Genomic DNA, 16,237 nt, shown 5'->3' on the forward strand with positions numbered 1-16,237 from the left:
GGAGTTATGATGGCATGTTCTTTAACGTAAACCAAATAAGTATATCTGTGTCGCAGATTTGGGTAAACAATTTGAAAAAGAGAAAAAATAAGTGTATTAGATCCAAAATTAAGCAATATGCACTTTTTATCCATTTTACTTTATTGTCAACCTCATGAAATAGCTTCCACTTTACCGTCACCAATATCAAGCATCAACGGAGCAAACTTTTGCATCTAAATCCTTGAATCCTCATCAAGGGTTTCTAATCTTAATCTCATATTAATTGTCAAAGGAAAAATATCACAATAACTACACAAATGCATTTTTTTTATTGATGCATCAATAATTTAAGATCGCAAAACATCTTGAAAGCTCTGTTCAAATGCTTCAAAACTACCATTTGAATCAATCTTGCAAGTTTAGTCTTTCATCTAATCCTACACGTCGAAATTCCATTAACGTCCAAAGGAATTTTAAATCTTGAATGAGCAACGCCGCCACTAAAAAGCAATAAGGATGCAATGCTAGATGAGCTAATAGCTGTTGCAATAATTATTTTCTAAAAAAATATCTTCCTTGTACCACCATAACCATAAAAAAAAATAACCGCCTTTCATCATCAGAAACTGATTTCAAAACTGCATCATATATTGATTTCTGATTAGCATTTAATTTGGTGAGCGACATCTAATGCTCAAGCTATAACTTAGCCAAGTCATAATTCATTTCTTCTTTTAACAACCTATGATTCATCATTAAAGACATAGAACTTCTGGGTAAAAGCAATTTATAATCAGCCAAAAAAGAATAACTTTTGTTGAACAATTTTTCCAAAGAAATTAGAATATGATTTTTGAGTTTTTGCTCAATAATTTGGTACCATTCGGACCAAACAAATGATTCAATCTATCTTCAATATCTTCCCCAAGAAATCTCTAATTTTTCTCTTATAATGTCATTGTATAATATACTTCATAAAACATTATAAGTGTAACAAATAATTGCCATAATTCAAAACTTAATGCCCAAATGAATGTTTGTTATAAAGCATCATGCCATTCTTTATCATTCCCCAATAAACCATAAGCATCAAATGAAACTTGGAAAGTTCGATACACAACTCATTAATTGTCCTCAAATTTGCAAAACTTGTTGCACCTTTAACAATGTTGAAAAGCATCCTTAAAAAATAAAGTTCACTTATTGTTAGGTGAACAAAATTAATTCGCCCAATAGCTCAAGCTCTCTCCTTATGTTTCTAAACTTTTAGTTTTTGTAAGCAAACCCATTTAGTCAAAAAATCAATGTATTAAGTTATTAAGCCTCAAGGTATCTTTTGTTTACTTTTATCCATTCAATGAACATCGTTATATCTAACAAAGGTCCATAAACAACATTAGCCAAGTTTGCATTTTCAGGAAATATTATATAATTTTGATAGGGTAAATAGATCGACAATCTAATTATAGTAGGTTTTCGATGGTGAACATCAAATCCGGAAAGACACCAACATGCTTCATGAGTTGAAATTTATCTACAATCTAAAAATATTTTAATCTCATCAATCTGAATTGGATTCTATTAAGGTACAGCTCCATCGATGTTGGTTATTATTTCAATGACAGCTTTAGCTCGATCTGGACCTTTGTTTATGTATTTAAATAAATATTTGACAGATTTTTTTTTGCTGAAAATTTCAACATTTATATGAGCTTAATGCCAAAACAATCAAAGCAATATTATAAAAGACCATAAATCTTGAATCCAAATTAACCTCACATTTTCTAACTATCATCCTATCATTTTAAAGTGACCTTTTTTATAGGAAACAATTCCATCTATATGATCACAGTTTCTCTTTATACTTATTTGGATAAAATTTCAAACACTTATTTTCTTTCATGCATAGTGTAATCATGTTGTAAGGTCCATAAATCATAAAATGAGTAACAAATTGGTATGTAAAAAAATCTAAATGCCTATCAAGAATTTCAACAAATATCATCATATCTACATCAACTAAAGACAAAAATTTTATCTCTTGGATGCAACCATAACAAGACATGAGTGTAAGGCAATTCTCTTTCCTAGAATTCAATAGTATAAACAATTGCATAACATAGCATTTAAAGTAAAAAATTGCATAAATCTATAAACGATTTCATTAAGAAAACAAAATAAATTTTTTTTTATAAATTTATATCGACAAATAAAACAAAATATAAAGAACTAAAAAAAGAATAAAATTCATAAAAAAGAAAAACCTGACCTGCAATAACTTGGCCAAAATGTTTGTTTTTAATCAAGTCATCCATCAAATATTTCAGTCTTAATTCATTGTTCGCTAATCATAGATAAAGCTTCATTCACTTCAAGCTATTTAGGATTGCATATAAAAGTAATAAACAAATCAAGATGACCATAATATTTACATATTGCCATTGCGTTTTGATAATTCTAGAAAAAAAATCACAGACCAGAAACAAAAGGTGATGGAAGGATAATTCTTTTACCAATAGCGTAGGCATCAAAATCATCCTTGGTAATAGCATTTTTAACTCTTTGATAAACCTTAGATCTCAACTATCTTTGGTTTTCTCATATCCACTGTAATTGCATCTATACAACACACAAATAAACATCCACAATAAATTGCTAAAATAGTTTTCCACCTCTAAGCATAATACTTCCTATTTCTAAATGTTATTGAATCAAGCATACATAATATTCCTTCATAATTATAAATTTTCTCTCTTTATTATTGGTCCCATTATTCTTGGATTTATGCTTTTGATGTGAAAGACGCAATGAAAATTCATCTTCGCCATAAGTGAATAATAAAAGGTATTGCATTGCCATAAACAAATGGTGCAACTTACTTATTCGTTTCAAGCCATCAGCGAGATGATCAACAATTATATCATGTCTATCAGCAGCATCTTCATCATTTCCCATTATTAAACTTGCAATTTCAGAAGCCAAAGGTTGCATATATTAGTTGTCCACTTCATTCATTCTTTTAATTAATCACAATCTGATAGGTCAAAGATCAGACCCAAGCAACCTATCCCACACCATTCTAAAAGCCTTAACAACTTGATTATTGTCATTTAACATTGGGAATGGCAACATAATGGATATCTGCTATTTTTTAGATATTCGTACTCAAATTTGTTTACTATTTATACTATTCGAATTTGTTTAAATATCCATTTAAGTTTAATTTTAAATTCGTTTAAATAAGCATTATCTATTTAAATATTCAAATCCATTAAAATATTCATTTATTTAAATTTTTTGTTAAAATATAAAATAAACAAGAATTTAATTTAAAATTCAAGTTCACTTTTAATCAATAGAAATAAAATTATTTTTTAAGGTCTGAAACATTTTACAAGTATAAAATTTTATATAGTTTACATATGTAAATAGGAAAAAGATTCAGATACGTATTCGGATATCCATTACTATTCATTAAAACTTAAACAGATTTAGATATTAAATATCCAAATGATACTATTTGTATTCACTTCGAATTTGTCACAGATTATAAATCTTTTATTCGAATCCGTTAATTATTCATTTATAACTATTTGAATCCAATATAAATGGATCGGATAATAATGAATATCCATTTATTTACTATTTATTACCATCCCTATTCAACATCTCGATCAAGCCTTCAATGATACTAATATCAATTGAACTTGAATCCGAAACAGAATAAAAAATAGTTATCCTATAAGTATACAACTGTGAGAATTTTGGAGTTGAATTTGGTGAAGGTAGTAAGGATCCAGTACAATGATGCATTTGACCACCTATTCTAAAGACATGGACCAAGTTTCCTATTAATTGCTACATTAATCTTTCCACCAATTGATGTAAACTGGAACATCAAGTTATACATTTTGATATTATCTTTAAATTTAGTAGCTTCTTGACTATTCTTATAATTAAAAAGCAAATGCAAATAAAGAAGCGCACATTTAAAAAGCGATAATTAATACCTCCTTTTTTACAATAAAGATTAAAATAAGGAAAACATTTTTTACTAATAGCTTGATCTCTCTCTTCAAATCACATTCTTGGACTACAAGAGAAATAAATTTTATTTAAACCACCTAGATTAGAGGGTTCAAAGTACTTTATTGAAAACATACAATGACAACAACATCAACAATAAAGCAATAAAAGCAACAAAATATATTATTTTTTAAAAAATTGAATACTAATAAGTATAACAGCATTTAAAAAAACATAAAAATATGAACTATAAAATAGAAATAAAAAGAAAGCCTAAGAAATAATAGAAAGTGAACTTACTATTAATAGGCATATAAGTGCTAGACAAATCAGAACGACCAATATCACTTCCATTTTCACCATCATCATCAACAGATCGCACAATAGACAATGAAAAGCAAAATTTTGATGATGAATTTTGATGGCCATTTTCAACAAACAAATAATTAAAAGATCGATGATCAAAAGTACCAAAACTCGAAGCAAGATTTGATCCAACACAATGCATATTATAAGTCATATAAAAAATAAGGTGATTAACAGGTGAAATCTCAGCATGAATCATGAAAATAGTTTTAAGTTCACCTTGATTGTTGGCTGATGAATACACACTTATGTTTTGGATTATCCTCTGGATCTTAGACACAGGTGAAGTATCTAGTTGAAAATGACTATTCAAATCAACTCGAAGGAAATTATTCAAATAATCCATTTTGATTGAATACCATTAAGTAAAATAGAAGATGAAACATCCAAATTGACATTCTATTAACAACAACCTCTACGATAACTAAGAATGTTTAACCTTCTAAATCAATTATTTCTAAAAACTTCAGCATTATCCATAAGTAAAGACAATATAATAAAATCAACGATGATCAATCACCAAACCAAAGACTAGAACTTTAGCAAAAACAAAAGTAAACACCATAAAGAAAAATAATATAATCATAAAAACAACAAAAAAAATAAATCTCAACATAAAAGATATAACTATAATTAAAAATGTAAAAGCAAATTGCATACATAATTAAAAGATAAATAACATAATTAAAACAAAAATGTTAACAGGCAAACCTAGTAATGCAAAATGCAATAAAATGAGACTAAAAATCAAATAAGCTTCAAATGCAACCTACAAACAAAAAACGAAAAATAAGCAAAACCTTTCATAATATTTTTATAATAAAATTTTATTCGCAATTCAACATCAAAGGAACTAACAATTCACAAATACAAAATGAAAAAAATATCACATAACAACAGTACAATCATAATTTAAAAAAGAAAGTAAAAAATGTAAACACAAGAAAGAAAAATATGATTGCATAACAAAACAAATCAACATATGATTTTAACACATAATATCAATTCATAACAAAACATCAGAATCCACATGTAATTGCATAATATAATAATGAAACACAACATAAAAATGAACTATAACAATATCTAAAAAATAGTTACATGCACCATAAATTTTAAAATCTTAACATTACCGAGCTCATATACAACTCACAATAATAATAAAAGAGAATAAAAAAGAAAACAAACAACGTAGATAATTAAACAAGAAAATATGTGTAATGACAACTTTTTTATCAATTCATATTCATCAAGGTAACAATTGTCATATTAAAAACAAAAAAAAATTACATAATACTATTATTAAATAAGCCTCCAAAAAATAACATCAACATGATTATAAGTAAACAAAGAAAAGCAAAAAGCAAAATGGAATAAAAAAGATATGGCATAACTTAAGTACAAAATAAACTACAACTAAAATATAATTTTTCATAGTCAATATCTTGTACATTAGTAGTCAAATGTTTGGAAATAGTATGCAAACCAATTCAAAGAATGCAAAAATCATAAAAACCTTGTATGCAAATGTATTCCCATAATCATAGTATGTAAAACTTAAAAAAAAAAAACACAAAAAATGTAAATCACTGATAACAACATGATAAAATAATAAAACTGCTAACATCCACAAATCTAACGCCAGAAACATACAATAGATATAAAAAAAGGTCGAAAGAAACAACAAACAGTGAAACCAAAAAAACGAAGTACATCTACCAAAGCAACTCTTAAATATGTCCTACAAAAAAAATAAAGTAAAAATATATGAGAATAATATCCAATGCCTCTATAACAACATTTTTTTAATTCATTAATATCCATAACGATCAAATCCATAAAAAAAACAATCATATAATAATAATGACACAACCATCTAAATTCAGAAAACAATCATAACCTAAAGCAAAAATAACAAACAACAAATATAAACAAAAACACAAACAAAAAAAATGTATGAATAAACCAACATAAATTTGATATAGCTAAGAAAACATTCCTAAAATATCATTGTTTTTTTTAAGGAAAAAAAAAAAACTCAAACCCAAAAATAAGCAGTAAACCAAAAAGCATGATAAAAAAGAACCATACATATAGGAACGTATTTAAAAAAGAGCAAACAACATCCCAAAATAATAAGAATAATGAAAAGATAGACTAATTTTTCACAACTAAGCAAAAAAAGTGATAACTAATAGATAGAAAAAAATAAATATTTAAACCAAACATTCAATGCTAATTCCAATATAGCAACGATACAATGCAACCACTAATATAACTGAAGCAAACAAGAAATAACAAGACTCATAACAACTCAATCACAAGAAAAAAAATAATGAAATCCAAAAGAAATTAAGAATACCAAACTCTAAAACCAAAATACAAAATAAAGTAGAATAAAAAAATATACATCTCGGTGAAACAATGAAAAAAAAAAACAAAATCTTAAAAAAATATATAGATAAATGAAATCGTGACAACAACTAAAAAACAAATGGAACATAATAAAGAACAACACTAACTAGAGAAATCAAACAATAAAATAACAAAGCTAAAAATACAAATAAAGCAAACAGAATGAACAAAAAAAAAATCAAAGATAACCAATGAGAAAAGTAACCTAAAAAAGCAATGAGACACTAAACATCCAATGTAATAACCTTTTAACCACAATGAAATAATTCCAAAAAAATGATTAATTTCTAAAAAAAAATAAAAAGGATAGTAGGCTAACAAAAAATTATGAAATATATCAATTCTGACAAACCTAATACTATACATCATAATCAATCTCACAAAAAACAAAAGCAACAAAGCAAAAAAATAAATCTCAACCCATAGAAAACCTAAAAAAATCTAATAAGAGAGTAAACTTGAACAACCTAATAAAAGAAATAACAAACAAAACATGCCAATGAGAATATAAGAAAATGAAATATAGAAGTAAGTAAAAGAAGGGAAACAAATCACACAAGTAAATCAGAGATATGAATGAAAAAAATTGGAGAAAACCAAAAATTTGACAAAAACAAAAAAAGAAATAATTGAAAAGAAAATTAGGATATAGGTAAAATGAAAACAGTTGATTGATAAAAAAAAAATCCAAAATAAAGCAAGCAACATAAAGAAAAAAAAAAAGCACCAAGTAAAAAGAAGAAAAGAATAAACAAAGGTGTGACACATGACTAAACAAAACACGGTTAAAGGGAAGTAAAAATTAGTAAATTTAATAGTATGGATGAATGGATGTGATTATAATATATTTTTACTTCATAAAAAGGTAATTACTGTTTGATTAGTTATATCACAATCAATCTCACAAAAAACAAATGCAACAAAATGAGAAAAAAAAGATCCTAACCGATGAAAACCTCAAAAAATATGATAAAAGAGTAAACTTGAAAAACCTAATAGAAGAAATAACAAACAAAATATGTCGACGAATACATAAGAAAATGAAGTATAGAAGGAAGTAAAAACAAGAAACAAATCACATAGGTAAATAAGAAATACGAATGAAAAGAAATCAAAGAAAATCGAAAAATCAACAAAAGCAAAAAGAGAAATAATCGAAGAGAAAAATAAGATATAGGCAAAATGAAAACAGTTGATTGATAAAAAAAATTTAAAAAAAAAACAACTTAAAGAAAATCAAAAAGAAAAGCACCAAATAAAAAGAAGAAAAGAACAAACAAAAGTGTAACACATAACTAATCAAAACATAGTTAAAGGGAAGTAAAAATTAATAAATTTAATAGTATGGATGAATGGATGTGATTATAATATATTTTTACTTCATAAAAAAGTAATTAGTGTTTGATTAGTTACATTATTGAAATTTTATGCAAGTTAACTATTTAATCATTTATAATAAGATACACATCAATTAATTATTAAAAAAACAACTTAGGTTAGGTTCTAATTTTTTAGGCACTAATTAGGCAAAATTAATTTATAAATAGTTGAGGATCAGGATTTCAACGTAGAATAGGATTAATTTATAAATAGTTGAGGATCAGGATTTCAACGTAGAATAGGACAAATACACATGTGTAAATGCTCACATACATATTTATTTATTTAATAATACTATAAGTAAATTATTTTATGAAAAAAAATCTTCATATTTTATAAATATATTCAATTATACTAATTTTTTATTTAAGAGAAGACGGTTTAAATTCTTTATGTAAACTTGATAAATAAATAAATAACGCTCTTAAAATTTTAAAAAGATTTACAATTAAAAATTTACAAATAAAAAATAGAAATAATTATATGTTTTTTATAATTAAGATTATTAAAATTTGAATTCTAATAACTGGAACTAAAAGCTCAATACCTTATTAATAACTCATACGAACAGTTATTTATTTTGAGAGATATATTTTAAAAATCAATTAATTGCATCACATAAATTCAAATCACTTCTAAACCATCATTGTTTATAAGCACATGCTAGACAAAATATATGAAGCAACTAAGATAAAAATAAAATTCTTCTTAATTTAGTATTAAATATTTAATCATAATTAATTGTAAATGGTAAAATATTATTATTTTACTTTAAATAATTACTAAAAAAGTTTATAGTATGAGTTGTATAATCTTTTCCTTCTTAATAAAATAAATAAAATTAGTCAATATTTTAATTTAATAAAAAATTCTTAATCTTTATAAAAAAAATGTGCGAGACTAATAACTTTACCATATAACAATTTATTTGCTTTAATCAAGAGTTGAAGATTAGAAAGAAAATAGACAAATAAGAATTAACCAATATTTAATTTAATGAAAATTTTCAATTAAATAAAGTTTACAATAAATAAGGATTTTATGGTTAATAAAAATATAAATCAATATTTTAATTTATAAATAGTATATAAATATATATATACATATATAGATATAGACTTATAAACTGTTATGCACTACTCTCCATAAATTGAATTGATACGTACTACGTCTCTACATAAATTAAATTGATATCTGACAACTCCAAAAGGTAGGTAATTTACTACACGAACTCTCTAATTTTACATCTTTTCTGCACTGCACAATGTACCTACACATGGTAAAAGCTACAAACAAAAAATATCCAGAGTGAAAATTGTTACCTAAATGGCTATAGCGCCTGTACCATTGACCCAGAAACAGACTAAACAAGCGAAAATCTCTCAATTGCTCCCATAGTCGTGCATTAATCATATGCTTTATAATGTAAAAGTTGGCTTTTCTAGTGGCAATTTACCCGTTTCCTTGGCGTAAAAGAAAAAACAGAGGGATAAAATAGGATTTGACCAAACTATATAAAAGAGAGATGGAATCAGTATATATTGCTTTTTTAACAGTCACGACTTAATTATATATATTATAGAATAAAAATAGCCTCAAAGTTGCACACAGGAGGTATGCATATATGATAATATGGCATAAAATATGCTCCAAATTAATTATAACAGTCTGCATATAAAATGCAGTTGCTTTTAAACTTCCTGCCAGCAGCAATGTTTTCCACATGTTCATCATCATTAAAGAAGCGTGGGAGAGAGATCCATGGGAAAGGGATTTCCCAGAACATTGTCCATGTAATAGTGTGGATGAGTAGCATCCATTACCACAAACTGCATGTCTTCAGATGGCTTCCAGTGCCTTTTCCTTTGATTAATGAACCAGTTGTTTATTTGCTTCTGATCCAGACCAGTTGATTCAGCCAGGGCAAGCTTTTGTGACTCCTGTTGGGACAGTAAGGTTAACAAATACATCAAAGATTTAAGGTTGGATAAATCCCTGGAGATTGCATCCAATGCCAGCCATTTATTAACAGAGAATGATATGTTAAGCAAATTTCCTACGCACAAATCAAGATTACATAATTAATAACATGTGCCAAAGAAAAAGTGTCAAGTTACCAGTATTAAGTGCTTGCCATTCAAATCTTAAATCACAGTGAGTAGAGGATGCAAGTCTAAGAGGAGAAAATTTTCAGAGGGAACATTCATCAAATGAGAATGTTAGCGTTAGAAGATGTAGATAAGGAATAAAATCTGATCACGTAAGATGAAAAGCATTTATTTGAAAGGTCTTTTAAGTGCGTGAAGGGCTGTGTATCAAAAAGGTTGAGGTATGCCCCCCCTCTATTTATTTTCCCTTTTCCAAAAAGGAAAATAATTGGGGAAAGAAAGAGAGGAAGCTCAGGTTTTGCATTAGAATTTGTGATGCAGAAATAGATAAAATAATCCCAATAATGAGTTATGCAATATGTACATACCGATGGATAAGGCCATTTGTAATGTCTACTCCACCAATCCAGCAACTGTTGCCTGGCTTCCTTAGGCAGCTTTCCTTTCTTCCTCTTCTTCATAAACTCCTGCTTCAGACTGCCTAAATATCCACTGTACTTCCGCAAAAGTTGACCTTTAAGCTCTCGATCTTCTGCAAGGGGATCAATGAAATCGTTGTTTACCTCAACCTCTTCCTCAGATGATCCATTCCTGTCAATAGCTTCCACACAAGCTGAATACAAACGAATTAGTAAGCATCTCAAATGAAAATCTATCTCCTACTTGCTCATACCACATCAAGGTTGCTTATTATTCAATTAATCAAAAGAAGTATATAAATTCCTATGTCACCATAAAATTCATTTCCCTTGTCAACAAACAAAGTCATTTAAAGAATGAAATAATTAAAACTGATATTTAGTTTAAAAAAACGAGCTAGCTTATAATCTTTATATTTATTTGGTTTTTGCTTTCTTGTCCAGGAATATATGGTCAAGATACAAAGCCTTTTACACCCAGGTTGCTATAAAATCAATATCATCATCATCACCATCATGTAGAACACACGTCAGGAAAATTAAATCAGATTACATAATGCAATTATGTACGACCATTTCCATTAATGTTGGCCTTATCGGACATAAAAGGTTCAAGAATTTCTAGACGTTAGGTTCCAAACTAACAAAAAGGAAAAAGATTGAATAAATAGACTTCAATGCATCAGAAGTCTATAAAGTCAATTTGACTCTGTACCTTAGGGGTTCTTTATAGACTTTCAATTTTTCTTTTCTCGAGAACCAACATAAAAAGAAAGGGAATTATATTCAAGTGGAGGTAGGCCTACTTATTCATAGACCAAGAAGTATATATATCTGGTTTAAATCAAATTCATATTTCGTTTTGTTAAAACATCTTCGATATAGTATAATAAAATTTGCGGATGAGAACAAGCTTGCCTCAGCAGAGTGCAGTAACACTAAAATTTTTCAACAAAGCAAAGACGAAATGGCCTTACCAAGTTTTATATTAATGCATTTCATCAGACAAGTGTTACGAGATGAAACAACCCTAACTACTTAAGTACCAAAAGAAAAAGAAAAGATGAACAACCACACCTGCCCTAAGTCGCTAAGATTAAAATGGAGATGGTATTATATCAAATGCTAACCATAAAACTACCACAAATGCTCATTCATTTGCAGAAACCTAAATGCTAGTCTAAACAATAGAATATGATGAAAATGGGTAGAAGGGACTCTAACATAGGCTCAAATAGAATTTCATGATGCACACATGTCAAGCACGATAATGGGGCATAATCTGAACTTGCTATCATTGAACATCTGCATATCAGCAGCCTATAGCATTTGACACGAAAATGAAAATAACATCAGAGAAACATTAGTCTTATAGCTTAAGCTCACATAGCTTTTGTTTCTAACCTGAAAAGAATACTCTGCTTGATATCTAAATCACTGGATTAGTCAGCTAACCAATCATAAGGCCATGACGAAAACATTAAACCAAGTGCGAAAGTTTGAATGATGCATGAAGCATGAAGTTGGAAGGGCCGGAAATTCCAGAAATTAATTTATAAGAGTTGGAGAAATTAGAAAGGGAAAGATTCTCTTTATTTTCTTGGAGATAAAATTTTTTACTTCAAAATTATTCCAATGTGTCATATTTTCTATGAATTGTAAATAATGCCTCGTGAAACAAAAAACCTGAATTTGGAAATATATATATAAAAAAAAAAAACCTCTGGGATTAAAAGGCTTGCACCATTATTTTACCACCAAGTAATTCATGAAACAAAAAACCTGAATTTTGAAATATAAAAAAATGTCTCTGGAATTAAAGGCTTGCACCATTATTTTACAACCAAGTAATTCAAAATCAATTTGTATCAACAAGCACAACATAGGAATTAAAAACTTGTTTACGTTCAACATCTATAACAAATAGAAATGATCATGGTTAACTGCACCCAATGGAGCAAAGATGTTTAATTTTAAAACATGCTAACTTTTTAATGAGTTCAACTGCTCAAGGCAAGTACAACAAGCATCTGAAGATCAAATGCTTTGAGATGCACCACAAAGAGAGAATTCAACTTATGAAGAATTCTGAAGTGGTCATGCATAAAAATGACCATATAAGATGCTGTTTACTCTCAAGAGTGTCAGTTCCTTTCCCACTTTGCAGTACCCTTCCAATTAAAAAGCCCCAAATACTAGGGTTGTGGTTCATATATCCCCCTACTAAAGTTTTTAATCCAGCTGGAACCCTAGTTTGATCAATCTCTTTGAGAGCATAGTTATAATCTTTTATGTATATAATCCAGTCTTCTAAGCAACAAACATACCAAATTTACTACACCTTTGCATCTTAATATGATGTAGGCAGTAACCCCAGCTAGCCGCAAAATATTTCCATTGCCATTCGATTTCCAGAGGGCTTTGCACCCAAACTAGATGGTAGCTAGTTAGTTGCCCCGGAAATCTCCTTCCTCAATCTTGACTTTAAAATTCTCAATATACCAAGAAGTTAACCGGCTGTTTACCAAAACTCCTCATTTTCCAGCATAGTTAAATAACAAAACAATACATTTTCTATGTTACAGCTAGCATACGTTGACAAGCCATTTCCTTCCGCGGTTTAACCCCGAAAAGGTGAAAATACGTATCCATATCTAGCATATCCGAAGATTTCATATGACACCAAGAAAGCACATCAAGAAGACAATAAAAGCAGGGAATCTGCACTATTGTTTGGTGTGGATACCCTAATTAGTAAAACAGTTCCATACCCATTATGAAAGGAGCAGCAAAATTTTAGAGAAGCATAACAGAAGAAAAGAACAAGAGAAGAAGATGCCGAATTAGGAAGGAATGAAAAAATTGTGTACCGCTCTTCGAAACAAGCTCCTCTATCCATACATTATTTTGTTAATTATTAAAGCTAAATGTCTATATTCTTGTAGTGGGATTATATTAAATTTAATATTTAGCAATAATTCATCACAGCAAATGATTTGGAGGTGAGACTGCTAAGAAAAACGCAGGTTACACAGACAAACGAGAGAGAGAATTACCACCAACATTTGGAGAGGAAACTGTGAGGGCTTTGAACTGACACTCGACCCTTTGGAGGAAAAGCATGGCTTCATTGTAGGGTTTAGAGAGTTCTTGCTCGTATTTAGTCAGCATCTCACAATAAGCCTCCATGAACTGGTCAAGTGCTGGATCTTCGCCTATGCAGCAGGTGCTAGTAGGACCCATAGTGGCCGCAGATGCGCATGCTTCTTCTAATCTCGCCATCACTTCAGGTGGTGCTCCTACCTGCTTGGTTTTGTTAATACTGCTTTAATTAGAAGGAACAATGATCTCTTCGCTATTATTAGGGGGAGAAAAAAAGAATAAAAGAAACTTAAGACTCGTGTCTTTGTCACACAATATCTTACTCAAAAAGAGTTCTGACCTCTCGCTTTCATGACAGAAAAATCTTTAAGATGCAGTAAAGGAAAAACATGAGAAACTAGTTCTATGATACGAGTATAAAAATCATCCCTCTCAGCTAAAAATTATTCAATGAAATGACACAGGCTTTTAACTAGCCCATTTCCGAAAGAATGGGTAGCGATGAGTGCGTATTTTGTGTGTGTTCTTCTTGGAACAGAAAGAATGGCCGAGAGAGAGAGGTAAGGGTTTTTTTTTGTCAGATTGGGTAGCAGGCTCATAAGTGCAACCAGTTGGATTTTTCACCTTTTGACAATTGACATAGGCGGCCAAGAGACGATGGTAGTGAGGATGAGCCATGATCTTGGCCTTGACAGAAGAAGAGCTGCCATCGTTGCTCGCCATAAAATAACATCCAGTATTGTTGTTGGTGTAACTGTTGTGATCGTCAAAAATCATAGAGGAGCCAATGCTACTATTGTGGTTGTGGTCTTGATTGTTGGTGGGAGGTAGAGGAAGAAATAAAGAGTTTGAGTCTAAATTAGGATCATGATGATGTTGATGATGAGGATGAGAAGTCATGGGATGCATTATCGTCATAGGACATAGTCCATTACTGTTGTGTCCAAAAGCCATCATGCAAGAAGTGCTATTGGAGCCACCTTCCATTATCTCTCACTATCTTATCTTTATTTTTCTACTTCTTGTTCACTAGGGGGATTTGCTATATAACAACATAAACTATTCTCTCTCTCTCTCTCCTTTTTCTTGCTTTTTGGTTTCTCTCTCCTACGCAATCTCTTTTTTTGCCCTAAAGATTGTTTGTATCTCCAGAACTCTCCCGAGATTTATGCTACAAGAACCAGGCTTTTTACAGTCAATCCTAAATAGTGATAGTAGAGGAAGTAGTAGCAGCAGCCAGTCAGTTACGAAATGTGGGTTTTTTACTTCCTTGGCTGGTCTGGCAAAGTCTGCTCAGATTTCCTTTGGAAAATGGGGGTTTATCTTTCTAGTCGTAGGCTGCATTACTTCGTACATCTCTCTCTCGAGCTTCACTTGCTCTTCTTTAGAAGAAAGAAAGGAAGAGAGAGAGAGAGAGAAAAGGGCCTGCTGTGCTGTGTTTCAGTAGAGTTGCACAGAGTGCACGCGAGGTATACAGATCGAGAGAGAGAAGCGAGAAGAGAAGGCAGTAGTGTTTCAAGTTTCATGCATGTTAATTATATGTGGTGGGCATCATGTTTGGTGCAAGGCTTTACCTTCCCGATGAAAACTCTCCCCCTCTTGTCTTGCACTGCCATTACTGGCAAAGAGAAAAAAAAAGAGAAGAGAGAGATTAAATATTTATTATAATTTTATTTTTATTTAGAAGGGAAGAGAAACAAGAGTACAACAAAAGAAAGAAAAGAAAGAGAGAGAGAGAGACAGAGGAACGATCAAATCGAGGACGGAAAAGAGCGAAAGGTTTTTGGGGCACGGATTCACCAATTCACAAACTCTTCTCTCTCTTTACGTTCAGTACGTACTGTGCTCTTCACTCATCACTGGATTTTGGATAGCAATCTGTCCACTCATTTAATAATATTCGCACTTATGTTGTCCTCTCCTCGCCTCTCCTTCCCTTTCCTTCCCTTCCCTTCAAAACCCTACCCACCGCTTCTAGTAATATTTTTATTTTATTAATGAAAATATCACTCCCACGATACATTATAAAAATATAATATAAAAATTTTAATTTTTATTCAAAATATTAAAATAAAACTTAAAAATAAGAAAGCATAATATTTGAGTACAATGTTAATGTATAATAACATTGTCTTGATAAACAATTCACTTGATAATAGTATAATTTATGTAAAAATATAGGAGTATTATTTTTTTCAAAACATAGTTAGTTAAGCAAAACAATAAATTAATTATAATGAATTAATGTTAATCACTTAAGATGTTTAATTCTTAATTATATTATAAGCTTTTATTTATTGAAATCAGTCTATTACTAGGTCCATTATTAAATTGACAGAATAAAAATATCACGTCTATAGTAAATCATCAAAATCAAACATATGCCACATATTTTTATTGAAATGAAAGAAAAAATATTTTTTGAGAACAGAGAAAATT

General features: G+C 29.5%; 1 protein-coding gene across 2 annotated transcripts; it reads right to left on the bottom strand.

The window, feature by feature from the left end:
- Nucleotides 1-9,710: 9,710 nt before the first annotated feature.
- Nucleotides 9,711-15,563, bottom strand: LOC111274032 (homeobox protein knotted-1-like LET6). 2 transcript variants are annotated; one of them, XM_089755393.1, is made up of 4 exons: nucleotides 15,373-15,563; nucleotides 13,753-13,999; nucleotides 10,646-10,890; nucleotides 9,711-10,109 (listed from the first exon to the last, which is right to left on the bottom strand). In XM_089755393.1, exons 1-4 carry the CDS (start codon nucleotides 15,412-15,414, stop codon nucleotides 9,906-9,908), a joined length of 738 nt encoding a protein of 245 aa, XP_089611519.1. In that variant the 5' UTR covers nucleotides 15,415-15,563; the 3' UTR covers nucleotides 9,711-9,905. The 2 variants fall into 2 exon arrangements, with proteins under 2 accessions (XP_089611519.1, XP_022714422.1); XM_022858687.2 differs by having other exon boundaries at nucleotides 14,423-15,451.
- Between the last annotated feature and the right edge of the window lie 674 nt (nucleotides 15,564-16,237).

This window comes from Durio zibethinus, chromosome 26, assembly GCF_047325235.1.
Source record: "Durio zibethinus cultivar Kanyao isolate XHJ-2024 chromosome 26, ASM4732523v1, whole genome shotgun sequence".
Taxonomy (NCBI): Eukaryota; Viridiplantae; Streptophyta; class Magnoliopsida; order Malvales; family Malvaceae; genus Durio; species Durio zibethinus.